At 36.8% G+C, this 27,143-nt stretch overlaps 2 protein-coding genes across 3 annotated transcripts; both read right to left on the bottom strand.

Annotated features, from left to right (window-relative positions):
* Positions 1-1,010: 1,010 nt before the first annotated feature.
* Positions 1,011-14,729, bottom strand: LOC143846110 (peptidase M50B-like protein). 2 transcript variants are annotated; one of them, XM_077354528.1, is made up of 11 exons: positions 14,449-14,729; positions 14,274-14,370; positions 8,732-8,827; positions 5,209-5,293; positions 4,794-4,915; positions 4,585-4,609; positions 4,403-4,486; positions 4,255-4,284; positions 3,913-4,018; positions 3,710-3,774; positions 1,011-1,277 (listed from the first exon to the last, which is right to left on the bottom strand). In XM_077354528.1, exons 2-10 carry the CDS (start codon positions 14,361-14,363, stop codon positions 3,711-3,713), a joined length of 702 nt encoding a protein of 233 aa, XP_077210643.1. In that variant the 5' UTR covers positions 14,364-14,370; positions 14,449-14,729; the 3' UTR covers positions 1,011-1,277; position 3,710. The 2 variants fall into 2 exon arrangements, with proteins under 2 accessions (XP_077210643.1, XP_077210642.1); XM_077354527.1 differs by having other exon boundaries at positions 1,011-1,261; positions 14,449-14,728.
* A 7,004-nt stretch (positions 14,730-21,733) lies between these two features.
* On the bottom strand, positions 21,734-23,239 carry LOC143846598 (uncharacterized). Its single transcript, XM_077355073.1, has one exon. It carries the CDS (start codon positions 22,981-22,983, stop codon positions 22,171-22,173), a length of 813 nt encoding a protein of 270 aa, XP_077211188.1. The 5' UTR covers positions 22,984-23,239; the 3' UTR covers positions 21,734-22,170.
* Between the last annotated feature and the right edge of the window lie 3,904 nt (positions 23,240-27,143).

Raw genomic sequence — 27,143 nt, 5'->3', positions numbered from 1 at the left:
AATAACATCACTGTTCTCTTTAATTTTACTTTTAAAGTTAGCTGTTAAAGGTGGGGTAGAAGAATAGGTTTTTCTCCTCTTGATCATAGGTCAAGGTGGCAATTGGGCCGTGCTGTGGGCCCGGCCCAGCAAGAATTGCTACAGTGCATGAGCCGTGCTGCCGGCACGAAGACGTGGGCCGTGCAAGGTTGAGGGTTTAGGCACGCGGCACAGCACGAGAAGCGCCCCGGCACAACAAAATCAGTGTGAAAGTGACTTATGTGGCTGTTTTCTCCACGATACGGGCCGTGGGCTGCCTAACCTTCGGCTTATTCGTGGGCAAATCGTGCTGTGCGTGTGGGCCATCAATTTTCGTGCGGTACCGGCACGGCACACGTTTGCCACCTTGAATCAAAGGTCTAGAATCATCCAATGAGAGGATTGAGATGGGGTCCGGTTTATTTACTTTTTTGGCACTATCAACAAAGGACAATCTCATCTCGACTAACGGACAATATTCCTTAAAGAGATCTGTTCAGAAGACAGTCTAGATTGCATACACATGTACCATGTGACCCAATGTTGATCCGATGTTATCAGTAACAGTCGGTTGAAACTTTTCCAATGAAAGAGTTAAATTTCAGAGAAGGGAAATGATTTCAGCGCCCAAGTGTTTTGATAAACATGCGAAACAAGTGGAGCGCATGTTTATCAGATTAAAACACTTTGGCGCTGAAATCATTTCCCTAAATAAACAATTCAAATTACAATTATAATGGTTGAAAATCAAAGGGATGTGAACTACAATTTCTCAGGTTGACCTACAATTCAAGTACAGTAGAAGCAGCAATATATAATGGCTAGTGATATTGGCACTACCAGTTTGAATAATTGCACAAATTCAGCTTGTCTTTTCTGTTTTCGTTGGCTACTGAGAGCTTTTTGGGAACTGTAATAACCTTTGACAACTGTTTAAATATAAAAAATGAGAATTTAGTGCAATTATTAAAACTGGCTAGTGCCAATATCAGTAGCCCATATAATATCCTGCTGTTAGTATCAGTATGAAAACATTTCCATTAGTTCCATTGTTTAGTTAGAAATAAATGTAAATGCACATTTTCTACTAGGAACTTCAGTGAACAATCTCAAAGGGGGCGAAAATGAATGACAGTGTGAAAATCAACGATGACCAACTGCTGATTTTCGCAAATAATGTACAAAAAATTTGTGAGCACAGTTCTATCTAGCACACCAAGATTCTGAGCAGCAGCTCTTTAACCTGAACAAAGAGAAAACTAAGAAAAAAAATTAGATACTTGGAATACAAAGGTACCTTTTCAACTCTTCTTGGTTTATTTATGATAAGATTAGATCTGAAATCAGTTTCCTAGAGGCAGAAATTCTATATGTAATATACACTTGTGCTTTGAGAAAATAATGAGAGACGATAATATCACAAATGAGCTTATTGATGATCATTACTGGTTACTTTGTTAGACCAACAAATATGCCTGTATCTGTATCAATCAACAAATCATGACAAATTCAATGCAGTTTTAAACAATTCTACAAGTTATTTTAATGTATGATGCAAATTGATATAGACATTTTGGGTGAAAGCAGGGCAATGTAAGAAAAGTTCATCAACAAACCCATAATTCAGCAAAGATAATTCGACAGGGGTGTACTGGGATCAAAAGAAGGCTGGAGAGGAATGGTAGGCCCTATTAGCTCTATTTGTCACAATTGGAAAGTCAGATCAAAATATAAAAAGATTTTTTTATGATTTTTGTTTAATTTTTGGGTCAAGTTTTAGTAGGCTTTGGTGGGCCCTGTGCACAGAAAAATGTGAAAAATATTTTTAGAATAGCAGAACATAGACACTGTAATTTTTGTTTTGTTTTTTGAAAGGTTACTTTGTATTTTTATTGTGTGCTGCTCTAAAATAGAAATTAGGATTCATTTAAATTGATCTAGCAGCTGAAATTGTCATATACCAATGACTAGGATTAAAGTAGGGTTTTAAGCTAGTTTGGGCATACATATGAAGTTTTGGTATACTTTTAAAGAGGTTAGTGAATAGTTCGGAGTTTTGCGTCTTGGATTTTGGGCTTTACAATGTTATGATCAAATCTAATGTCGTTCATTCTCTCTTTAGCATTTCTGGGAAGAACTAGTGATTGCTTGTGTGATTCTCAATCCTCTAGCCTGTTTTCTAGTTTTGGTGGATTTCTAGTAGTTTATCTTCTATCAAATTGGCATTTGAGCAAGTTCGATTAGGAAAATTCTCCACATAAAAAGATTGATCAATTGGAGTAAAGTCTCCTATAGGTGTGTTGCAAAAGCTAGATCAGCACATCTTGGTCGTGGATCTACCGGGCGAGGAGTTGAATGGTGGGGACGCATCGGCGTCGATCCTTTTCATCGATGTGGGGTTCTAACATATGAAGTTCAAGGTTGATATAGTGATGAGATCAAGGGTGATATTAATGTTATGAATAGTATGTTCATGCGCAAAAATGGAATCAGGACTCAAGAATAAAAGTAAGGATACCTGAATTACATGATTAATTGGGTGCAGAAGTTTCTCTAAACAAATCGTATATGAGGTGATTTTCTTATGAAAGATTGAAGCGGAGAGTATGTGTTAATTCAAAAGAAATAGCAATCACCTCCGAAGATCATCAGTGAAGAGGCACGACACGGACCTACCATCTTTCAGACAAGGTGTATATCAATAGGACAAGAATATAATCTTATTATCGATGGGGGATCCAAATCCAAGGAAATTATCATTTCAAGGGAGATGATGGACAAAATACAATTACAAGAAGAAAAGCAACATCAACCTTAAAATATGCAATGGTTCATGAAGGAAAGTGAGCTACCTATTATTGCTCATTGCTTAGTTTTGTTTTCTAATGGACCCAAGTACAAAGAGGAAGTGTAGTGTGATGAAGTCTCGATAGATGCATGTCACATAGAGACCATGGCAATATGATCGAGATGTAACTCATAGGGGACAGAAAAAATGCATACCATTTGTAAAGTATGTAGAAAATATCACTTTTGCTAAGAAATATTTTAAACCTGAATCTTGTAAAGAGAATTTTATCTTCTTAAATTGTAAAAAATCGTGGAAAACGTTAAAGACTAGGGAGTTGGATACTATTTTGCATGGGTGCAGGAATGAGTGTTAGATCTGACAAGGGTACCAAGTACCGTAATCGGCTAACATTAAAAAAAGGATATGTGGATTCACCAATATATTTTAATTAATTTTAGGGAAGTGATATATCCGCCCCTTTTGATCACCAGGAACACCCCCTGTCAGTGTTTGTGGCAATCAAGGGCATCGAATTCTTCTGACAAAAGTACAACAGCTCCTTTTTAGTCATTGATACATTGACAGGGAGTGTTCCTGGTGATCAAAAGGAGCGGATATATTTTAATGTTAATTCGTTTACACGATAATATGGACATAATATGTAATATATTAGCAATTTTGGTAGTTTTAGTAAATATAATATTTTATTTCTATATAAAAAACTTACTATAAGAATAGACAAAACTCTGAACATGTGAAAATTGTAAATTTGTAGTATTATCTGTAAAAAAAAGATAGATAAAATAGATCTAAAAGTGTCGCAGTGAATTCTAAAGCATTGGAATCCGACATAATTTCCTATAAAGTTGACGAATTACAAAATATATAAATGAATTCTACCTCAAGACAAAATGACAAGACCAAGGTACATGGATCCAGATAGAAAAATGAGCGATAAAAATCCCCTGCAATAAAAAATCAATTATAATAAGGGAGTGAAGTTAGACAAAAAAGGTGGAACTGAGAGATTGTTCTGCATGTCCTAAGTAAGGAAATATTTAATAACTTTTGATTATTAACTTGTTTCTGGCCTAAAGTCTCACCAAATGACTCCCCATGCAACACCATTACATGGGCAAGGGCAAACCTCAGCAAACTTCTCAGCATCGCTAGAGTTGACTCTTCGAGATATTAAGTCATCATATATATCTGCATCACCATAAGCCTATTATCGGAAAGAATGAGAAATTTCATGAGGATATACTTTTTAAGTATAAATGTTAATTATTGGCAAGGTTTGAAATTTCGGTTCAGTTTCGGCCTCAACCGAAAACAAAATTTTTGTGGCATTTTCGGTTTCGGTGGAAATTTCGGTGTGATTATTGGTTGATCTTCGTAATCCATAACAAGAAGCTGCTGAATGCTATACTAGTTCAAGATCGTACCATAAATTGAAAACAGGCTGTTCATAACACCTGCAGGTGATAGAAAAAGCACATAAGCAACCTATTATTTTCGAGATAGAATAAAGCGAAAATGTGTAGCAAGTTCTATTAAATAACAAAAAAAAAGGACCGGAACCATAGTTCTCACCTATGAACAAAATGACATAACGAAGTATATGGACCTTTGTCGTTTCTTGCAAAAGCCAAATTATTGCAAGGAAAATAATAAACCCTGAGATGTTCAATTTTTAAATATCAATTATCTGCACCTCTTCATCGGAAGCACATGACTATATAATGAAAAATGGTTATGATCACAAAAAAACTCACCAACACAAAGTCCTCTAAGCAACCACTGTATGATCAATAGAATATAGATAATCAAGCGGTCATAAAAACAAAGACACTTTCAACCAGATTGAAAAATTTTCCGCATCCCAGAAATTATGCATGAAAATCCATGCTAGCAATAAAATATCACAGACAGAATTAAGAAAATTAGGAGAAATCTCCATTTATAAAATGAAACAACTACTTACATTTTTGGCGACAAATAGTACCACAAACAATGCAACAGCAAAACAACCAGCAGCAATCCTTGCAGTAAGGAGATTTGTGGATGCAAGTATAAAAACCATCCCCCAAAATGATGAACCGAGATCTGGATCCAATAAACCAAGCTTTAGCATTTTGGATGCTAATAATAAAAACCCAACCTAATAATCTGAGAAAATGGCCAAAACTTGAAGTGGAACAATTTTAGAAGGGCAGTGATAAATCGACCCCCTATAGGGAAGTGCAGAGAGAGAGAGATTAGGGGTCGATTTATCACTGCCCTTTTAGAAAGTTGGACATAATGCATGGATTTCCAAGTCCCTAAATCACACTTTCCACTGAAAATATGTAGATGGCATTACAATAAAAGATGTTAAGATCAAACATAAAGAGGATTACATCCAGCAGGCAAAATCACCCAATATATACCACCCCGTGTTTGTGTGACTCCACCCTCATCTGCACGAACCTGCATTCCTTCCACCTACATATCAAATTATATTAGAACATCGTTGGGAACAACAAAAGTGAACACGTGATAAATAACAAAAGTGCAAAGGGACAGGATCCTGCCTATCACACGTGATAAATAATAAAACTGCATCCCAAATCATGAACAGCTATATAGAAACATCATGGGCTTGTCGCATCAAAAGAGCTTTACTAAAAGCACAAAAAATGTACTAGGATCCTAAGTTGGAGTGCAGCAAGTTTTTTGAGTTTTCTGGTGATTACTGATTGGGATTCTAAAATCTCCCGAGCATCCATACAGGCAAAATTTCTGAACATGTAAAACAAGAAGAAGCTTTTCTTATGAATAAACTGAAACAAATGGAACAAGAATTCTGAAGAAACACACAAAGAAGCCATATCTTGTTTCTGAGCCAAAAGGGGGAGTCTCAGTTAAAAAATTTCTCCAACTAATGGAGCAAACTTTTTTTTCACATACCGAGAAAACTGATTAACTGATCCTCTAGTCAACCCAAAACCTCAATAGCTAGAAGAAAGTCTCTCTTTTTCGAAGAAGAAATCCAGGAACAAGTTTTTGCAGGTAAAAGGGTGTAATATAATGAAGATGAAAAGAAAATAGGTTGGCAAGTGGACTTGAAGCACATTATGAAGTTGCAGTCGTTAAGACAGTATTTACCACCTTCGTAATCCAAATACTTTTCACTTTTTGTAATAACCCGAATTTATCTAGGAACCCGGGCCAGCACCTCAAATTTTATTGATATGGTAAAAGAGTACAAAGAGAAGGATATAGTTTCCGGAGTAGGACGTGAGTGCGAGAAGCATTGTGGGAAGCGAAAAAAGGAAACAAAAAGGTTTAGAAACGAGAAAATGCAGGAAGAGAAAAGCTCTAAAAAAGTAATGAGGAAATGAGTGGGAAAAGTCATTGAAAGTTAAAATGAAGCACGCAATAAGCCTGACTAGAAGCGAACAAGAAGTATATAGAAAGAGTAGGGTTAAAGTTAGGGAGGAAGTATTGATGTAGGTAAGGATGACAAGTAGTAAAACTAAAGAAGACATCAAGACTGATTAGAATTCCAATTTTAGGGATTTATACTTTCACATGTTTTATTCGAGTAGATTTGGTGAATTTTTTTTAGGGATTTATACTCTCACATGTTTTATTCGAGTAGATTTAATGTGATTTTTTTTTTAAAAATCTACATAAGTTTCATTTGAAAGTTAAAGTAATTTTTAAATTTTAAATATGTTCCTTCAACATATGATAGAGAAAATACTCTTTTAGGAAAAAAATAACTACATAGGAAGTGTACTCTTAATTAAGAGGAAACACGTAGGAAGCGTGTGGGAAGTGAGAAGAACTTGGCTTCCGAAGCGAGTTTCTGGGGAACCGAACTTCCCATCCAACTATGAAGTTTCCGGTAACTATGCCTCTACGTGGATCTGTCCATGTGAACAGTTGATGTCCTCTCTACTCTCTCCTGCATCTGGATTCTTGAATATTCTGCACCCATTCACATTTCAGCAACGAGGTGTCTTGGATATTCTCTTGGCATTGATACCATGTGAAACTAGAGAGTAAGTGAAAGGGAAGAGAAGAAGCAGAGATTGAGACTTAATGAGTCGGGGGAAAAGTGATGTCTCTTCTCCTCTAATATAACATAACATTAGGTAAGATTATATAAACACCGTTCTGGTGTATAAATACTACATGCAAATGCAAATTAGTAACATGTTACCCTTATTGTATGCAACAGAAATCGATAATAACTTCTACTGTCTAAATAGAGTTTGTCACGAGTTTTTTGACCTTTTGGTATTGGTTTCTAGAAGTATAGTAGAGTCAACCTTATGTGTATGATCAGTAGAAGCCTTAAAACTTCATTAGGATGGTATCACGACTTACTATGACATGAATTTCACATTTAATGACTACAGGGTACGCACACGTGTACAAACGCCCACGCCCGCCGGCCCATGCGCGCGCGCGCGCACACACACAAAGGCGATAGCCGAAGCTATTGTCTGTTAGGGGCATGGACCTCAGATGAACTCTGTTTCGAGCATGGTCTTGGTCAGAAATCTAGGTAAGGGATCTCCCTCTTTCTTTGTGCCTCTCAATCTCCCTCCCCCGAATGTTTACTTGGTATGAGTTTTTATATGGTATAAGCCCCTATAGTCCAGTATTTTTCAAAAGGGATTTGCTAGATAAAAGGATATTTTATTACGTATAAAATTTTGGCTGCATGTACATGTCACTGGCAACTGTTCAGCTAGCCGTTGGCTCCTTACCATTAAAAAACAGAGGCGAGGAGTGTCAATAGCAAGTTTTCGCAACTGTTCAGCTTACCAGTTTCTGTTCTAGGGTTTCATGATCCTTACTCTAATCTTGTTTTGGTTTCATGAATTCTTGAGCATACCCTAATGGTGTCTAAGATCGGAACAAGAACATGGAGGACGGCCTTTTCAATTTTTTAATCCATTAAATAACCGAATTATAGCAAAGTGTTTATGTGATTCACACTGTGCTATTATTCCTGCACCTGAAGCACTTATTTGTCAGTTTGTGCCGGTATTATGCAAACGTATAGCAAACAGTAATAAAATATACATGTCTGTAATATTAGAGATCGACTACGCAGGGTTAGCACCAGTGATCAATATTTCTACAGCTATGCAATCTTACTAACTTACTATGCATAGTTAGCACAGGGCTCATATTTTATGAAGCTTTGCAGTATTATTGACCTACACTCACAGGGCTCACACAAGGGCTAAAGGTAAGGGAAAGGTCAAAATCAATTGAAGTGTGATAAAAAGATTGCAAAAAAAAAAAAAAAAAAAAACGGCGCCATTTTAACTCTAGAAAGCTTCCCATCTGCATGAACATTTGATGGAAAATGCAGGGCTTAAGATGCACAAGTATGAGTAACACTAACAGGCTTCCGTTTTATTATCCTTTCTCTGAGGAAGTGACATGAAGTATCTTAACTTATTAAACCAGTTTGTTTACATTATGTATGGAGAACTCTATCAGACAATTGATAAAATAAGATAAATAAATAAGGGCTCTACCAGACCATGAATTCTTAAATTATATTGCAGCCTAGTGCATTCCGATGTTCTAATTTTCTAATATCAACCATTACCTTACATACTGCCTAACACAAATTTACCAACTAAATTAAGATAAACACACCTATGATCTAAGTCATATATAAATCTACACGAGTTAACAAGGATATATTCTAAGCTTAATTGGAATCCCTTAAGTGTTCAAATTGGAAGAAGGAACAAATACTAATAGCAGAAATACTGATACCAGCTGAAGAAACCACTATCACAACACAAATAGTTTATATAAAGCATTAGCAAAATGTTGGAATCTAGCTTACTGAGGAAGAAAACATCTACGTGTGAAAATCCTGGAGGAAGAATTGGAAGTTCTTACCTGACCGCATGTTAGTTTGCAAGCAAGAGCATGGCTTGTTTCATGAAGAAAAACCGTGATAAGCTTGAAAGGTGTTAGTAGTACTGTCCTCCACAACTGCAAGGATTCAAATCCAAGAGATAAACCAATAGTGAAAGGCTACTTGAAGGAAAATATAGTACACAAAACAATCTACAAAACACAAAATGAAGGAAATGTTAAATCTATGTTAGTTGATGAATGAGTGAGTGAATGAATACAAAAGAAGAAAGACAGGTGAAGTGAAGCCTATTTTATGAACAGGAAGTAGTAACGATTCTCACTAACACATCTACTCTAAAGACCAACGTATATATTACAGGTAAAAAGGAAAAATAAAATACAAAAGCACCCTAGAGAAAAACGAAAGTATTCAAAGATCTAAATTCGAAAGCCAAAAAAATAGAAATTTGAAGCAAAGACTAGTTTGAATCATTGAAATCTCCTCTTCAAACATCATGTTATAATATTATTGATTAGATTACATGTTGATGCAGGCATGCAGCCCTAAACCCTCAAACAGGGCGGGCCAATGGCTTGTCCCACATCCCTTTTAATGTGCAGCCTAGATGATGCCAAAATAGAGGGTAAAACCAATCTAATGTAAGGAGGTGAAACTAGAGGCGACAATTTTGAGGTAACTGAATTAGATGGAAAACTCCAACCCAAGTTTTTCCTAGGTTGGATCATGATTATTGATCTCTTTTTCAATATTCAAAAAAGATTATTGATCTCCTTTTCAATTGGAAGGATCTTCTCAAGGAGATAGAAGTTCGTGTTCATAAGGCAAATCCTTGAGGTTCTGTGGCGATATGGCGGCAACAAATCCAATAACTGAGAGTTTAAAGCATCTTGCTCACATTAGAGTTGGGAAATCATGAAGGAGAAGCCATGGGAGAAATATCTATCACGGACTATGCTTAGACTCATTAAAACCATTACCAATTTCTCAGGTAACAAGGGGTTGAAGAATATACCAATGAATTCCTTGAGCTCTCCACACAAGATGGAACTGTGTGCTATGTTGGAAGTGTTGGGGTCCAAATCAAGATGAAGTCGTGCTGCAACATATTTGGAATAAGAATGACGACAACAAATTTGCCTTGAAGGTGGAGGAAAAGTAGATTAGCAACCATCGAACAACATTGACAAGAACAAGTTTCCAGAGGACTTTTAGTGCATCTCTAAGCACTATAGGTCACATGCCAATGATGACATCAGCCAGCCCGGGTTCTAGACCAACCCCTAAAGTAAGGAGAGCAAGGAAGCAGGATTCTTCCCTGGGAGTGGGGAACTTCGATTACCGGGTTCTCAAATCCGAAACGGGAATCTTCTCGAATCCCCAAAAACTGGGATCTCGATTCGGATTCGCCAGAAACCCGGTTTCCACTTTTGGGAATCGCGGTTTATGATTCCCCGTAAACCTGATTCCTACTTTTGGGAACCACGGTTTAATGTTATGTGAAACACGATATCCCAGTGATTTCCGGAGATTCCTTGGCGATGCCAGCTCCCCAGCAATTTCCCGACAATTCCCCAACGATTCCCCGGTGACTCTCCGGCAACTTCACGATTCCCGCTTTCGACCGTCCTGGGAGCCTTCGATTCCTGCTTTCGATTCCCGCTCTGGCAACCTTGGGAGAGTATCAATGACACTAGTGCTTCACATGTAGAGGTATGGGACATCATTTGAATGTCCTACGTGATGTGACGTAATGAGGGAAGAAGGAAGAAGGAAGAAGGAAGAAGAAAAAAAAGGAGAAGGGAGGAGTTTGTGGAATAGGGTTACATGACATCATGGGCATTCCCTCACAAATCACATGTTACAAAAATAAAAAAAATTATACCTTTTGACTTAAGTTACACAAAGAAAGTTGTAAAATAATCACATCGTTCAATACTCCACTTCAAGTTGGACCGTGAATGTCAAACATATCCATCTTTCCAAGAATCGTTTGTAAAAGGTTCCTAGGAACACATTTGGTGAGAATGTCGGTTAGCTAGTCCCCTAATCTGATGTAGGAACTGTAATGATATTATCCTCCATTTTTTCTCTCACAAAATGATAGTCAACCTCGATGTGGTTTTATTCCTTCATTAAATATCAAGTTAGAGTTAATGTGAATGGTTGTCTGATTATCACAATGGAGCTTTATAGGACTATGCATTCTTACTCCATCTTTGTGGAGTATCGTAAGCCACAATAGCTCACAAGTCATATGAGCAATGGCCCTGTATTCCGAGCACCGGATCTCGCCACCACAAATTTGTTTCTTACTCTTCCAGAATCCTAATGACTAGATTACCTCTAACAAAGGTGCAATAGCCACAAGTAATCAAGGAAGGAATAGGAGAGAAGAAGAAACAAAGAAAAATAAAGGGAGAGAAAAGTCATGGAGAACGATTTGACAGGCAATCACAACCTCTATTATTGAATTATACATCAAAAGGGAAAACCCCTCTTATTACAATAATGCCTAATAAGTTAATAAAAGCAAATGACAAATGGTATTTGTTAGGGACCATCGCAGAAGGTATTTCGTAGATGGTCTGTCACATGTCAAACCAGCCGCCTCGTGAATGATGACAAAATATGATGAAAAGTGTGCCCCTGTGGTTGGCCTGACATGCGACAGACCATCTGCGAAATGCCTTCTGCGATTGTCCCTAGCAAATCCCATGACAAAGAAACCCCTATAGTAATAAAATGAGCAATAATAAAAAAAAGGTAACATGACATATAATAACTTAGAAATCATGATTAGTACTCAATTCATCATGAAAGTCAAAGTGTTCAATCTGTTTTGGAGTTGCATACACATGGGCACACCCACACACATGCACACACCCAGTACATGCATGGACGCCCCCCCACACACACACGCAGGCACGCACATGCGGACACATGCACATGCAAACACACACACACATATCCATTGCCTTTTAAGATCTTGTCTCCCCATGGTGCCATTCCACAATGCCTGTCCTCATACTCAACAAAATGGAATTGATGGTATGTGTTCGATGAATATCGATTAAGGAGAAAAGGAAGCCAGAAAGAAAGAGAAGAGGAGGGTGAGAATAGGAGAAGCACAAAGTAAGTCATGGAGTTTCTTGGCGAAACCCACGATTTTAATCTCTCTCTCTCTCTCTCTCTCTCTCTCTCTCTCTCTCTCTCTCTCTCTCTCTCTCTATATATATATATATATATATATATATATATATATATATATATATATAATTTATACATATTATGGGATTTTCTAGGGACCGTGAAATGCCTTTTGCGATGGTCCCCAGCAAATCCCACATATTATATATATGTGTGTGTGTGTGTGTGTGTGTGTGTGTGTGTGTGTGTTTGTGTGTGTAACCTTATATTAAAGAGAGATATTAAATATTACAACTATAACCCTTTTTTCCAATAGGCCCGGTCATAAAGGCTCATGCACTAGAATCTTGTCACTGGAATCTGGGTTGGAGGGCCTTCTAATAGCCATCTTGGCTCTGATACTAAATATGATAAAATATATCACAGAAATAAACCCGAGTCAATGGCCAACTCTAGGTAATAGGTATCAATTAGATAAGTCAAATCTTGAACTGATTTAAAAATAAATTACTGCAAACAAAATCACAACTCACCTTTCCTTGGTTCATAAACCAAAAATACGAAGAACTGCAGCCTAAAGAATTCAGATCTAGGTTGATTACAATCCTAGATAAAATTTTAAAGAATACTTTGCTGAAATCTGCAGCAAAGGCCTCGAAAAAGGAATTTTTTGGCAAGAAAAATCCCATGGACGGGTTACAGTAGTAAATCTATGAAAAAACCTAAAGATGCTTCTCCCAGAAACAACAGAACCATGAACTTCTTTATTTTAATAAAAAAACTCTTGCAAAAAGAACTAAATGTACATTATATAACGCTTCCTTGTTGCTCTAATAGGGTTCAAGCAAGTAAAATCGTAAGTTCAATAGCAAGTAAAATTAGAATTTGGGACCTAAGGATACGTGCTTCTTCTGCAAAAGGAATGGTCATTATAAGAAGGACTATAACCGCTTCAAGAAGTGGACTCAAAAGTAAGGTACCCCTCTAGTTCTCAAATGTTTAGAATCAAATTTACTTAAAGTTCCACTCAATAATGGTGGATTCATACTAGAGCCTCAATTTACGTCACAAATTCCTTCCAAGGATTTCAAAATAAGCGGAGGCCAAATGAGGCCGAGAATACTATCTATATGAGAAATGGAGAGACGGTAGAAGTCGAGTTTATAGGAGTTGTCAGATTACCTTTAGTTTCTAGTTATGTTGGAGATTTGGCTGATACTATTTATGTATCTTCTCTTCGAAGAAACCTGTTTTCAGTTTCAGGGTTGGATTCTTATGATTATTGTTATGAATTTTCTTTTATACGATTGATCTCAGTGCTTTATTTAATGGCTTGTATAAGCTAGGCTTGGACCATTTGTATAATAAAATTTCTCTTACATATGTTGTTAGTGGTGTTGCTTCTATTTAAGACGCGTGTAGAATGTATCAAAGAAAAACACAGAAGACTAGAAAGAAAGTAGCTATAAGGAGTCACTACGTTTTAGAATTAGTACATCTGAGTGAGAACTTAAAACTGAGTGATCAACAGTACACTGCTTCGTACCAAAGTGTATAACAGCATCACTAAATCTCCAAAACCAAGTTCGGGAAGACTCTTTCAGTCCATAAAGAACCTTATGAAGATGACATAATGATCCCATCTCCCCCCTAAGCAACATACTGAGGAGGTTGCTCCATATAGACCTCCTCATCTAGATCACCATGTAAAAAGGCATTCTTCAGATCCAATTGCTACAGTGGCCAAACCCAGTTCACAGCTAATGAGAAATGAACTCAGACAGATTGAATTTTAGCAACAGGAGAAAATGTCTCCCTAGATCTGAAACCATGGTGAGTGAGAGATAGAGAAATAGAGATGGAGTATGGTGCCTCTTGTGTTTAGAAAGTCTATAACGTCTATAGGAAAACCTACGATTAATAGGAGTCTAAAGCAGGTATCTTCCTATATGTTAGTCGATTAGTTTTACAATGTGGCTAGGATGAGAATTCTTATTATAAAAGATGTATGGGACGTTTTGCGAGGGGACTTTTTTTAAAGATTGAATTGGAATTCTCAAGTTTGAGTTTTGACTCACTTTTTTCTTCTTCTCTACCTGTATTAGGGTTTTGCAAAACCGTAAACTAGTAAACCTTTTGGGCATTCATGTTCTATCCATTAGTTTAAATGCCACTAAACGGATGGATAGGATCAACCGATCAGTGAGACTTCTTGATTGTCATGTAAAGGGTGGACTACCAACTTTGGTAGTCCAAGGATCAATGAAGAAGGGTCTGAAGAGGTTTCCTATTTCAACAAAGAAGGGGAAAAAAAAGCACTATTCTTCAATCTACCAAACACAAATACAACAGAACAGAAAAAAAACCCATAAAAATGAGAAAAGAAAGAACCCAATATTATTCAAATCATACCGCGAGGATTACAACGGTGAAGACACCAATAGTTGCCAGAAACAGTTTCTGGTCACGGTCACAACAGTTCTTCAGCTGCCAATTGACCATCTCTTTCCTACCAATTTTCTAAAACAGATAAGCCCTTGAAACCAAAGAAGAAATAAAACAAAACACAAGATTTTGAAATGGGTACCTTTGGAAGTTGGGATCCCAAGAGGGTTTTCAAATGGGTTCCTTTGGAAGTTGGTATCTGAGGCAGAGAGAGAGAGATTTTTGTCTGCAGGCCAACTCGCTTTGCAGGCGAGTGGCACAATCCCACGAACGTTGTTCGCTAATTTGCGTGTTGAATACTTCGAATTTTCAAAAAGTCTGAAAACCCCCAGTCGAGAAAATTGGGGTTTGGTAGTGGTCTTTGAGTCGTTCTTACCAACCAGGAACTATAAAAGGACCTTTTCCTCCGCTCTTTTAGTTATTGAACAATTACCAATGGGGAACAAAATTAGGCGAATTATCAATAGGACCTATGCTTTTCAGAAATTATCAACAAGGGACAAGAGAGGTTTTGTCATTAAAAGTTGAACGAAAATGCGCTTTTATTAAGCAACACACGTTTTGCTTTTCCACTTTTCCCTCATCTCTTCTTTCCCTCTTTTTTTTACTTTTTCATTTTCAAATTTTTTTTTTTTTTACCTCATCAGTCATCTTCTTCATCATTTAGCCACAATTAGAGGCGGGAAAGCTCGAAAACTTGAAACGTGAGTTCATTCCCATCTATCTCTCTGTATCTAGGTTTTGTTTTTCATTTCTTTTAGGGTTTTGCATTTCTCCTTCTCTCTTTCAATGGAACATGAGGAAGATGAATCGTAGGATAGAAAGAAAAAAAACAGTAAAAATGAACGAGTGAAAAAACAAACATGAAGTAAAAATGTGTTCATAAGGGAATTGATAAGCTCATTCGGAATTTGGTAGCCCATTTTGATACTGGATAACCCCAACCCTAGAGACTTGCAAATCCCCTTCAAAAACTCTAGTACCGTTGGGCAATTTTAAGGGACTTGATAAACCCATTCGAAAACTCGTAACCTCATTTTGATACTAGATAACCCCAATCCCAAATACTTGAAAACACCCTTCCAAAACTCTAGTACCCTCAGCCAATTTTCAGGAACTTGATAAGCCCATTCGAAAATTAGTAACCCCATTTTAATACTTGATAACCCCAATTCTAGAGACTTGAAAACCCCCTTCCAAAACTCCAATACCCTAGGCCAATTTTCAGGGACTTGATAAGCCCATTCGGAAATTGGTAACCCCATTTTTTATACTAGATAACCCATTTTCCAGAGACTTGAAAACCCCATTCCAAAACTTCAGTACCCTTGGCCAATTTTCATGGACTTGATCACCCAATTCAGAAATTGGTAACCCCATTTTTTATACCAGATAACCTCAACCTTAGAGACTTGAAAACCCCTTTCCAAAACTCCAGTAACCTTGGCCAATTTTCAAGCACTTGATAAGCCCATTCGAAAATTTGTAACCCTACTTTTGAGAGTTACTAACCCCTTCCAGAGAGTTGATAAACCCCTTCTGCTACAAAACCCCATGCCTATAGCAACTTTTCTAATGGCATTACAATTTTGCTCATGATAGAAATAACAAAAGAAATGGATGTTGTTTTCATTAAATGTGCTTTATGTATTACATCCCAATTTGTGTATTACAAAAAAAAAAAATTAAGTAAATCAAAAATTGTGTACCCATCCATTCATGTATTACATCAACTTTTACTCATACAACCACTTGTCTTCTAAAAAGTGAGTGAAGCCATCCATGCATTATCTCTAAAACACACCCTAAAATACAACTGCTTAAACTCTAGACAGGATAAATCAGAAACAGTGGAATGAAAAATAGTGCAAAACCCTAAAAAAAAAAAAAACATAGATGGTAAGAACTCAACATTCAAGTTTTCAAGATTTGCCAATAACAATGGTGGCTGAACAAGAATGAAGATGACTAGTAGCGTAAAAAATAACAAAAAGCTAATAATGGAAAAGTAAAAAAAGAAGGAAGAAGGAACAAATAAGGTCAAAACGTGTTGTAAATGCAAAGGGCATTTTCGTCCAGCTTTTACCGACAAGACCTCTTTTGTCCCTCGTTAATAATTTTTGAAAAGCGTGGGGCTGTTGATAATTTCGCCTAATGTCTCTTCCCCATTGGTAATTGTTCCTTTAGTTATTGTTATTGATATTCGCACTACACATTTTGATAATGGAACAAACTCATTTTGTCTATGTAGTGCAACTATCATTAGCATTTTTTTTTTGAAATTTTTCTATTGGATACTGATATTGGCAGTACTATGTTCGAATTGTACAAACTCGGCCTTTTCCCCTCTTTTTTAACTGGATTCTGAGAGCTTTTTGGGAACTGTAATACATTTAACATCTGTTTAAAAAATAAAAAACGAGATGATTTAGTGTAATTATCAAAACACGGTAGTGCCAACATCAGTTAGTCTTTTTATTTTATATTCTCCGCCGTTCCATGCACATGACCGTTTCTAAGTTCTGACAGACGCTTGATCATAAGGAGCTAGCTGTCTTAGATCATCTCCACGGTCCACGTGGCGCTTGCAGGCGCACTATAGTTGGTCTGATCAAAGACCGTTGCTATGCTGAGCCGCCACGAAAACGTGCGACTTCAGATCCCAATTTGATCTAAACATTCAATCATGGCCATAGATGCAACCAAGTAACCAACCAAACAATTCAAAAAAAATAAAATAAAGGGAAATGATATATTTGCCCCATTTTCTTCCCTGGGCCCACTCGCTTGTAGTTTTAAAAGAGTAGTCATAAAAATGGTTTTAAATTTCGACCAAAATCCAAAATTTAAGGAATTTCACCCAAAAATCTCGTTTTCCAAAATTTCAGTAATTTCGCCCTAAATTTCATAGGAAATGAAATATTATTTTATTTGATTTCATAGGATTTCGGCCGAAATTTTGGTTTCGGTGAGGGCCGAAACACATTCCAAAACCAAAATTTGAAACATGGTTATAAATATGGTAGAGGGGTGGCCCAGGGAAGAAAAGGAGGCAAATATATCACTTCCCAAAAAAAAATAAACCCTAAAAAAGCTTCTTGATTTAGGGTCATTTATGTGAACTACACTTAAAATTGTATCAAAGCCCCATTTCTTGGGGTTGAGCCTCTAGCTCATTAGTAAAAGAATTTGTTCCTCAGCCAAGAGCAATGGCGATGGCACATGAAAGGGAAGGGGGACAATTGCCCCTCTTAATTTTTTGGGAAAAAAAAAATGAGGAAGTCCAGTGTTACGGGACTCTATTGGCCAATAGGGAAGGGGGACAATATGAAGCTATTCGGGACTCTATGGCCATAATGTGCCTTGCTGGCTTTCCCTTCTAAAACTACAATTAATACATTGGCAAAAAATAGCCCATCTACTCTTGACGCTAAAACTGACAGGCTGGCATTAATTTTGAAATAAATCCGTCTCTTAAATACCTTCAATAGAATCCTAAATAGTCGGCATTTTCCTCACAATCAAAACCATTGATTTGTTGCACCCTTGCCCATCAAATCATCTCCATTGGATGATCCTAACTCTTCAATCTATAGATATTTCTAAATGTAATTTATCTACATATTAGAGGGTTAGGATCATCCTATGGAGATGATTTTTTCACCTGTGATTCCTAAATCAAAGTGTACTAATAGGACACACGCACATAATCTAATATTTGCACTCAATTTAATTGAAAGGTCTCAGATCCCTTGAGAGACATCTTTCAGAGAAGGAGATTATATGATGGCCGGTCATGTATGAGGGTGCAGCCAAGGTCCACATTATTTGGGTGATCCAAACCGTTCATTTGTTGGGCCCTAATGTATATAAGATGTGCCCCAAAATATCTTCTCCATTGGATGATCCTAACCCTCCAATTTATGGAGGTTTAAAATTGACGGTACAATATAGATATCTGTACATAAGAGAGGGTGAGGGTTCGGATGAACAGTATGGAGAATTTTTTTTGGGATTCACCCTATGTACGTCTACGTAAGGCCCAAAAAGTAATGGTTTGGATCAGCCAAGCGATGCTTGGCGGCCACCATATATAATCTCGTTAGAGAGGGTTTTTTTTTTGTTGACTCAATTAAACCCCAACAAGTTGACACGTGATAATATAGAAGTCTCAAGTAACTATATTTACTCCGTCAATGCCCGTCAAGAATAACGATATAACGAGAAAGGCACATTAAAGAATGGAGCATGGCCGACTATTTAGACCAATTTTTTTGCCGATGTATTAATCGTAGTTAGAGAAGGGCAAACCAGCAAAGCGTATTCTGGCGAATATAGAATCCCGAGTACAAAATAAGTTTAAAATTTTAATTTTACCATTTTTATATCCCTTCCTTCTAAAAAATATATAACAATGAACATATATGAGGGTTTTTTTTTTGGAAACTATAATAGTGCTTTCTTTTGTTTGGAGAAAAAAAATTACTATAATTTTTGCCCCCCTTGTGCAAAGTTTCTAGCATCGCCTCTGGCCAAGAGGTCGAGGGTTCGATCCCAGCTGACTAAAAAAAAAAGCCCCACTTCTGTATAAGAGCATCCACTTAAATTTTGAAATTGTATCAAAGCCCCACTTTCCAAAATGCACCCCCATAGTGAATGCACTATTAAGATGCAATCATAGTTACAAAGTTTGAATTTAAGAATAAGAGGAGTGCTAAACTCAAGGGCGCCCTTCAAAATCAGTTGAAAGCAAGGTTTTAAATTTCGGTTTCCCACCAAAATCCGAAATTTGGTACTTGCGTTTGAAATTTCAGACTGAATTTCTGAAATTCCGAAATTTGGTAAAGGCCGAAATTCGAAATTTCGGCAAATTTCGGTTTCGGTCGCCGAAATTTAAAACCGTAGTTGAAAGGACGTCCACATTGGCTGTACGTCACCAAAGTGCATTATGACGTGCAGCCAATGGGGGTGCCCTTTCAGCTGATTCTTGCAAGGGCGCCCCTGAGCTTAGCATTCCTCTAAGAATAATTTGGTGAGGCAATTGTTATAAAAAAATCAAATTTAAGTTTGGTAAGAGCTCAAGAAATAATTAGAAATGTTGAAGAGGCTGGTTCACCTCAGTGCACCCCCGAAATCAGCCCTTTCACTTTTGGTGAATGGCTGAGATTTAAAAACCTGTTTTTCAGTTATATTAATATCCACCATTCATGGAATAATGGGCTGATTTGGGGCAATGCACTTAGTTGCAACAGAGTTGAAATCCACTCACAGTTGAAAGTTTTTTTTCTATTGTATTTACTTCAACTTGATTTTATTTTGATCAAATGGATGGTTGTAAGCAAGGGCAATGCCAAGCTCAGTACCCAACTGTTAAAGTATAAAAGATTAAATAATGCCATCACCAACTGCTTAAGCTTTTGGACTAATGGGTCGTTCTCTTGTAATGGCCAACCCAAAAGAGGGCCACATGTAGGCCAACCCTAAAAAAGGAGGGGCCACAGGTGAGGGGAGTGTTAAAGTATAAAAGATTAAATAACGTCGTCTCCAACCGCTTAAGCTTTTGGAGTAACTGGTCGTTTAACACCCGCAATGCACATTTGTCGCGTGTACTAAAAACTTACTTTTTGACTGTTTTTCTGCTCAACTTAAATTGAGGAAGGCAGCTGTTTATGTTGTGGCAAAACTGATTTGCTCAGCCTCCTGATCGGTCTTAGAACTGATTTCCCTAGCATTCATTACACTAGAAAAATGTAAAAGACCAATCATCACTAGGCCCTTTCCTAATGATCATTTTTGGGCCAATGTTGATATAATTTGGTCCATTGAAGTAACCTACAGTTAGAAGACAAGCCTCTTGCCATTTTCTTGAATGAAAAAGAAAGTACTACACATCCCATATCAACGGGGAAGGAAATCGAACATTTCCAATGCCGCCCTGGAGGCTCTTTCTCTTGCTAGCCTATCCGCCTCACTATTCACAGATCTTCTTACATATGGAGGATCCCTCTACTCAATCCAAAATCTCATCAATCCATCGAGCAAATATGGGAAGAGGACTATCTTCCCATATATTTTTTTTACCCATCAAAAAATAAATGGTAAGATAGTGCTCTTCAACCATTTTATCACATTCAGTGAATCCCCCTCCATTATTAACTGATCAAGATGTTATTGCCAATCAACCTTATTCCTTGATGTACGGCTCTTATCTCTACCTCATTGTAATCTGTAATCCGAATGGAGCTTGAGAACGCCCAACATGTGTGGCCACTATGGTGACGAAGAAGATGGATTCCCCAAATTAGAGCCATCAACGTTTAGCCTTAGATATCCCTAGCCTTTGTTTAGGGTTCCAACAATAGAAGCTATACTATTGACTTTTTTGGAACACTTTTCGATTTGTGCGTGTCATCCCACTATATGACTTGTACGGGTGTTAATCTTGGGATGGGATGTGTGTTCGTTATGGGACCAGAATCATGTGGTGGCCTCATGATAATCCACCAGATAACCGGTCCTGATTACATACACATGATCCCATCGAGACCCAATGTTGTCATTAAACGTAATTTTAACAGTGATTATCTGATAAGTATCTTATTTTTTTTTATGGATCGGATCTTTTGCCAACTAGATTAGTTTGGGATGTTGGTTGTTTTGGGTTGAGTTAGGAGTCTAGGAAATGAGTATTAGTTGGGTTAGCAACTATGTAAGAGTCTATGGATAAGTATTAATTAGTTATCTATTAACTAAATTTTAGGAGAATGATATTATCTTTTTTAGAGTCCTAGTTAGAGAATATTGGTGGAACATGATTTCATCTTCTTTAAAAAAACATTGTAACTGAGACCTTCATAAATGAAAGAAATTTATTCAGGGAAAGTGTATTTGTGCACAAAGGAGGATGACCCTTCCCTCGGATTGGGTCAAGATGCTGATCTTCCCTCTAAGAAGATCAATTCCGTTACAAAGCAGATTCAGGATTCTGGTTTGTAACATCATCCACATAATGGACTTTTATCTATTAGGGTCCAGTTCAGTGGGCAGGCATCATAACTCAGGGTTTGCAGCACAAGTATCATCCAGTGGGCTCTTAGCTAAAGCCTAAAACTACCTGTCCTCCTAAAATGACCAAAATACCCTTAAGTAGCTAAATAAAGATCAGATCATCTTACAAGACTTCTGTCTTGAGATTATTTGTAGAAAAATATATTCAAAACAGGATTCCATCATCTTCTAAAAGAGTAAAGAAAAGGCAGAGAAACCAACCACCATGATTGGATTTGTGAGCTTTCAAATCACGCATGAAAAGTGCACCCCACCATTAAAAAACATAGTAGTTGGAATTGGAACAGAGCAACAAGTGATCCAAAAAAGAAAGCAAAGAAAACCATTATGATCAATTATCAACTAAATAGAACAGATAATAAAATAATCACCCCACTAAGTACTTTGATGGGCGATCATGGATTCCTTTCTTCCATATAAGCCACTGGTTTGGAACAAAACAAAACACCCTTTGTTCTAAACTTTTATTCTTACACGAGAAAACCATTTACAAAAAAGAAAAAGGCAAGTCGAAAAGCCTCAGACAAAACTAAAGAAACCAAAGAAATTCCAAAAACATCCAACGAATCATACAGCCATAAGAGAAGGTACTTGCTCTTTTGTCTCCCAATTCTTAAACATTTTGATAACCATAAACATATTAACAATCTCACAAAATGTAAATATTGGTTCCAAACTAACAAATTACTATTATCCTCCTCTTCTTTGTGAAATATACTAAAACATCAACCAAATTCACTTGTAATCATGTATGAAAATTGAAAATTTTATGTAAACCATTGAGAGAGAATAGTAATTACCCATAAGGATGAGTAACTGAGGAGGATTTCTTGTTCTTTGTATCTTTGAGGAAGAAACTGAAGAGGCTGGTTGTTCCTTTGGAAATGTATGGAGGTGGGACATTCAATACAGGATTGATACGGACACCCCCATTGTTATAAGACCCATAAAGGTTTCTTCCACCAAAATTGTTCTTCTTCAATGGTGTAGGTGGCTTAGATGATGGCCATGAAATCTTGGTATTCGAATTCAATGGTGGTTTCTGTGATGACTTGCAAGCATCCTTCGATTTCGGATTCGTCGAACCAGTAGAATAACTTCTTGATAGAAGTGGTGGCAAAGAACAAATCAAGCTCTTCTTAGAACTGCCACCACAATTAAAACTACTACTTCGAGAGAACCGCCAAAATGATTTCGAATTGGGTTTTTCATCTTGTTTGTTGATCTCCAAAATCTCTCTTAAGCTTTCTTTCTTGTCATCATGTAGTGGTGGTAGAGGAGGAAGAAGAGATTGTGGTGGGTTTAATTTTTGTAGAGGAATTTCTGTATTGGGGAGGGTGAAAACATGGCTTGTTTTGGATTGAATTTGAATGGGAATGGGAAGGATTTTTCCATTGAAAAAGAGCTCATCTGCAGAAGAAGAACCTTGTTCACATGGGTCTGTAATGCCAAAATCGAAATCAGGAGAAGAGGAGTCTAAAAGAGAAGTATCTAATCTGGGCTCAGAAATGTTTTCGGTTTGAGAGAGATCACAAGAAAATGAGATTCTTGGACTCATTGAACAACTCTGAGAAGAAAAAGAAGTCTCCGAGCACATTTCTACCGCCATTGTCCAAACCCAAAAAAATAAATAAAAAAGCTTTTCAATTTTCTTAGGAAGAAGAGAGCAGGTCTCAATTTTCTTCCTAGAAGACAACGAGAGAGAGAGAGAGAGAGAGAGAGTTCAATTGAAATCTATGAAAGAAGACAAAGAAAAGAGGGGAACTAGAGACCTATCAACATCAGGAACAGAATCCCTTGGAAAGAGGAGAGAAAAGAGGAGGAGAGGAAAGAAGGGAGGGAGGAGGAAAAGAGGAGAAAGAGTGAGAGAAAGATTCATGGGAAAAGTCTTCACGGGAGTTACGAGACAAGGGCGACCAAATAATAGAGTGGCTGAGGGTTTTATTTGAATTTTTCTTTGTCTTTTTATAGTATTTTATTTATTAATTTATTTAGAAGTAATAAATAATGTTAATTATGTTATCATAGAAAAGAACCTTCTGTCTTCCATACCAAGTATTTTGACTTACCCATCAAAAAATATAAAGTATTTTGACTTGATTACCAAACTACTGTACCTTTTTTTTATTAGGAATTTGCTAGGCAATTTCGTAGAAAGCCATTTTGCAGCTCACTTTTGCAGTTCACTTTTTAGCATATTTTGTCTTATTTACTTAATTCATCTGAGGTGGCTGATCTCTGGTGCAAAAGTGAGCTCCTAAATGACTTCCCAAAAAAATTGCCCACCAAATCTTTTGATAATTGTACTAACTCATCTTCTCTTTTATTATTTAAACTGCTGTCAAAGGTTATTAGAGTTCCCAAAAACCTCTCAGAAGCCGATTTATAAAAGAAAAGACAAGCTGAGCTTTTGCAATTAATTGTTAAAATATGGTAGTTTCAATATCGGTAGCCTAGTTTTATTACAATATTATTAATAAATAATAAGAGTTTGTTTATGGTGAGGAACTGAGGAATTTGAAAATTTGAACAAACCAATATGGTGGGCCATACCCAAAATGGATACTTATAAGAAGATCTTGGCCATCTAACAATTGGACATGTAACAAATGATTAGCTAACAAAATGACCCATTTTTCATACATTTGACTGGTAAACAAATGCATTGAAATTTTGATTAGGATAGTATTATCTATGTCATTTCTATGTTTCTTGAGGTCTTAGTGTGATTAATCTAATACATGTGATGATCTTGACCATTCAAATGAGCTCAATAATATATGGGCTATAAATGGGCCAACACACAAGGCAGAAAATCCTAACTATTTGACTACATGATTTTTTATGACTGCAAATTGCTTAGTCTAACTAATCACATCAAGGTTTTAAATATCATAAAATGATGCTATATATAAAGGCTACTGATATTTGCACTGCCATGATAATTGCACTAACTCATCTTGTATTTTATTTTGTAAAGAGCTGTCAATGACTATGATAAGTTCCAAAAAGCTCTAGGAGCCGATTAAAAAAAGAAAAGACAAGCTGAGTTTGTGCAATTATTAAAATATCACGATATATCCACTAATATATCACCATAATTAAGGGCATTGAGATATTTTAAAGGTCACAGATAATAAAATTATGTTGGAAGAGAACATGATCTAATAACATGTAAAGCAATGGATCGAGATAGCACGCACAGAGTGTTTTACATAGTTCAACCACAGTGCCAACGTCCATAAGGTAAGAACCGATGTTCTTTCAAAGAGATTATATTCTTACAACCCGCAACCATGTTCTTTTCTTAATTTCTCTGAAAATTGTTCAATTTCTCCCTCTTACAAGCCTCAAGAGAATACCTCTTCGTTCTCTCTTGCTCAAGAGAAGAAAAAAAAACTAGTGCACTTTTCTCTTCTCTCTCACTCAAGGCTATTCAAAAGGCGAACTGTACATTTTCTTTTTCCATATTTTAGAAAGGGAAATGATAAATTCACTCCTTTTCTTTAAATGGGACAACCAGCTCAAGTGTACGTGGCAATCTGGCCCGTTGAATACTTAAGCCCCTTTCCTAGTCCTACAGGTGAAAATGGTCTGGAGATCAAATACTATTGGGTTGGAAGGTCTTAGGCAGCAACACCCACCATCAATGGTCAATCTTGGTGAAAAGACCAATTACTACAAAAGCTTAAGCTGTTAGAGTTGGAGTTATTTAATCATTTATACTTAATACTTCAACACTCCCCCTCACCTGTGACCCCTCTTTTGGGTGGGCAATACAATGTGGCACATGTGGCCTCTCTTTTGGGTTGACCATATACATGGGTATACACGGATATAGTGAGGCCATAACTCTAATAGCATGTGAAACAACCAATTACTCAGGAGCTTCAATCTCGGGTTTTAGTTGAGACCAAAAGTGACTCATCAACTTAGAGAAGCAAACCAAGTTGCTAACTCTTTAGCTAATTTTGCCCGTAAAAGAAAAGAGAATCATATATACTGGCAGTGGAAGGACCTTCCTAGAAGGGCTAGGGGCACTTTAAGACATGACTCTTTGGGCATTTCTGGTATTCGTTCTTCGAAAGACATTGTGGAAGAAGTATGTAAGAGCGGTGTTGGGGTAAATTGCAGAACCAAGAGGAAGTATCAGAGATGGGGATGTCATGGACTGTTGCAACAAGTACAGTGTTTCTCTCCTCTTCATCAACATGAGGCACGTCATAGACTAGAGGTGGTGAGAAATTGCTTCCCAATTGGGTTCTCTTCTTCTCATGGTTTGACCGAGAGATGCAATAGCAGAAGGATTAAATTGTAGATTTTGAGAGTGATTTCATGCTTTGAAGTGAAAAGAAAAACTTGGGCAGACTTATTTATTTCTTTTTGTATCTATAAAGATGAGAGCTTGAAAATACAAAGAATCATCATGTAGTGCTGCTTCTCTTTATGAAATTTTGGTATCTCTCGAAAAAAAATTACTCCAAAAAGCTTAAACCGTTAGAGTTGGTGTATTTAATCATTTGTACTTCAAACAATGGGGGAATGAAAAATATGTTCTGGCCATTTTGTTCCATCTCTTTGGTTTTAGGCTGTTCAGTCGAATCCCCGGCGATCACCTCTCCAGCCATTCAATCGGCTAATATCCAAACTTTTTGAAACCTATCTCAAATTAATGAAAATCATACAACTCAACTCAACTAAGCCTCTGTCCCAAACTAGTTGGGGTTGGCTAATGATAATCATAGAAACTAATTAATAAATTTTGAACAAAGGAGCTGGGGTGGTTTTTTTCCTGTTGGGGGAGAGGGGGTGTAAATGATTTTTAAAAGGGCACATGTGCATGAAGAATTAGATTAGCCTTTATAGAAACAATATTTCTAGAGAAAATATCTATTTTGAAAATCCTACCCTCGAGATGGTTCATATTTCTTCATGAAAACATTAGATTTTTGGAAATCTATCTTGTATTAATTATCCGTTATCAATTTCTTAACCTACATTGCAAAGAACAATGGGATTAAGGACATTTTTAGAAAAAAACATGAACTAAAAGAACTAAGCTAACTTCCAAAGGAAACAGTTAATTCTTTAACTAAAGAGGACATTAAACATGCCACAGTAAAAAAACTTAAAAAACATGCCTCTTGGAACAGTTGCTCAAGGTAAGGCTTTTCAGCTTTTGGTGTGGTGAGCTTGGATACTCAACTAAAATTTATGTTTTTTTTTTCAATGATGCAAGCCATAGTTTATAATCTAGGATTGTAAAATATGGCTTTTACAAGCTAAACATTGAGTTTATAAGCTAAAACCATGGTTTTAAATTTCGACCGAAATCCAAAATTTCAGACCGAAACCGAAATATGCCGAAATTCATTATTTCGCAATTTACCAAATTTCGGTCTGAATTCTGAACCAAATTACCAAATTTCGGAAATCCAAAATTTTGGTTTTCGGTGGGGTCCGAAACGGTTACCGAAACCGAAATTTTAAACCATGGCTAAAACATGGATTTTACATTTTCAGGATTGTAAAATCTAGATTTTAACTTGGCGATTTGACGTCTACTATTCTTCTTTTCCTTCTTCTTTCTCTTGTTTTTCATTTTCTCCAGCGACTTCCATTTTTTCCAATGTCAATTCCCCTTTTTTCCTTCTTCTTTCTCTTCTTTTTATTTTTTCCGGCGACTTCCATTTTTCCGACGACTTCATGTCTTCATTTTCTTCTTCTTTCTATTGTTCTTCTTTCTACTCTTCTTCTTCCTCTCTCTTT

The sequence above is a fragment of the Tasmannia lanceolata genome, unplaced genomic scaffold (genome assembly GCF_043159265.1).
Source record: "Tasmannia lanceolata isolate RefF3 unplaced genomic scaffold, GAP_Taslan_0.1 ptg000015l, whole genome shotgun sequence".
NCBI lineage: Eukaryota > Viridiplantae > Streptophyta > Magnoliopsida > Canellales > Winteraceae > Tasmannia > Tasmannia lanceolata.
This window is presented reverse-complemented; position numbering and strand designations above follow the sequence as displayed.